This window comes from Myotis brandtii, unplaced genomic scaffold (assembly GCF_000412655.1).
Source record: "Myotis brandtii unplaced genomic scaffold, ASM41265v1 scaffold975, whole genome shotgun sequence".
NCBI classification, from domain to species: domain Eukaryota; kingdom Metazoa; phylum Chordata; class Mammalia; order Chiroptera; family Vespertilionidae; genus Myotis; species Myotis brandtii.
This window is the reverse complement of record NW_005372049.1, coordinates 899,158-900,369: the sequence shown is the minus strand read 5'-3', so window position 1 is coordinate 900,369 and position 1,212 is coordinate 899,158. Positions and strand designations below refer to the sequence as shown.

Sequence of the window (1,212 nt, the reverse complement as noted above, 5' to 3'; positions counted from 1 at the left end):
AGGGGCTCTCCTCTCGCGGGGCGGTCACAGTGCCTCCTCTCCCCACAGAGCGCAGCGCTGCTGGCCTCCCTCGGGGCGGGGCTGCTGACTCTGCTCGGCCTGGCTCTGGGCTCCTACTTGGTGCGGAGGTCCCGCCGCCCACGGGTCACTCTCCTGGACCCCAATGAGAAGTACCTGCTGCGGCTGCTGGATAAGACGGTGAGCTGCGGAGGAAGGGGCGGGGTAGAGGCGGGACCAGAGCTCCCCCCCTGTGTGAAGCCACCGCATCCACTGTGGTCGGGATGTCCTGGTGACACTGTCATCCGTCCTCCAGACTGTGAGCCACAACACCAAGAGGTTCCGATTTGCCCTGCCCACCGCCCAGCACACTCTGGGGCTGCCTGTGGGTAAGGACCGTGTGGGCTCCTTTTCCCAGCATCCTAAGAGCGCGATTCTCCTTCCCGAGTCTCCCAAAACACGCAGCTTTCATCTAGTCCCTCCCTCCGCACGCTCCCCTTCCTCGCCTGGCTGGATCCTCCAGGTTGTCACTGGGTCATTCTAGGGTGTGGCTTCTGTGCCCCAGACATCTTTAACACTCAACAGCCCCCCTCCTTCCCGCAGGATTTGCTCTATCTCCCCCTGAGCAACCACTAATTTTATACCCATCTCTGCTGCTGCTGCTAAGGTCCTGGTAGTAACAGAGAAGAGTTTATCCACTGGGGGATTGAAGAGGGATCCAACTGGGGGCTCAAAGGGGTGAATCCTCCCTGCCTGGTAGCTGACTGGGGCAAGACGTCCTTGTTCTCTCAAACCTCCCTGGGTATTTTGAAAGGTAACTGGAACACAGCACATCCACAAGCCACCCTCATGTCATTCTCTGCATGGTCCCCAGGCAAACATGTCTACCTCTCAGCCCGAATCGATGGCAGCCTGGTCATCAGGCCATACACTCCTGTCACCAGTGATGAAGACCAAGGCTATGTGGATCTTGTCATCAAGGTAAGGGGGTAGGAAGGAACCCCAGGAGCTCTCCACCCTACTTTTTCTGGGATTTGGGGACACTTCTGAGTTTGTTAGATAGCAGGAGGTGTGTGTCCTTTGTAGATATGAAGAGTGCGTAGACTGGGGAAAACATAGCACGTGCGTATATGGCCCCAGCCTAGGGAGGCTCAGTCAACGGGGCCTCAGAAATCAGTGAGAGTCCAAATAAAGTCTTTTTTTTTCTTTATTGAT

General features: G+C 56.8%; 2 protein-coding genes across 4 annotated transcripts in view; both read left to right on the top strand.

Annotated features, from left to right (window-relative positions):
* The window catches only part of LOC106724790 (alpha-1,3-mannosyl-glycoprotein 4-beta-N-acetylglucosaminyltransferase-like protein MGAT4E), a 4,586-nt gene extending 3,912 nt beyond the window's left edge, over positions 1 to 674 (top strand). Inside the window, exons 4-6 of the mRNA XM_014533404.1 lie at positions 49 to 198; positions 314 to 386; positions 601 to 674. Coding sequence (XP_014388890.1) covers positions 49 to 198; positions 314 to 386; positions 601 to 674 — 297 coding nt within the window. The remainder of the gene's footprint in view (positions 1 to 48; positions 199 to 313; positions 387 to 600) is intronic.
* Positions 21 to 1,212, top strand: part of LOC102248630 (NADH-cytochrome b5 reductase 1) — a 7,335-nt gene continuing 6,143 nt past the window's right edge. For 2 of the 3 annotated variants that reach the window (XM_014533413.1, XM_014533412.1), the window contains exons 1-2: positions 314 to 386; positions 812 to 978. In XM_014533413.1, coding sequence (XP_014388899.1) covers positions 847 to 978 — 132 coding nt within the window. In that variant the 5' untranslated portion in view covers positions 314 to 386; positions 812 to 846. Of the gene's footprint in view, positions 199 to 313; positions 387 to 811; positions 979 to 1,212 lie in introns of those variants that run through there. The other variant, XM_014533414.1, reaches the window with a different exon arrangement.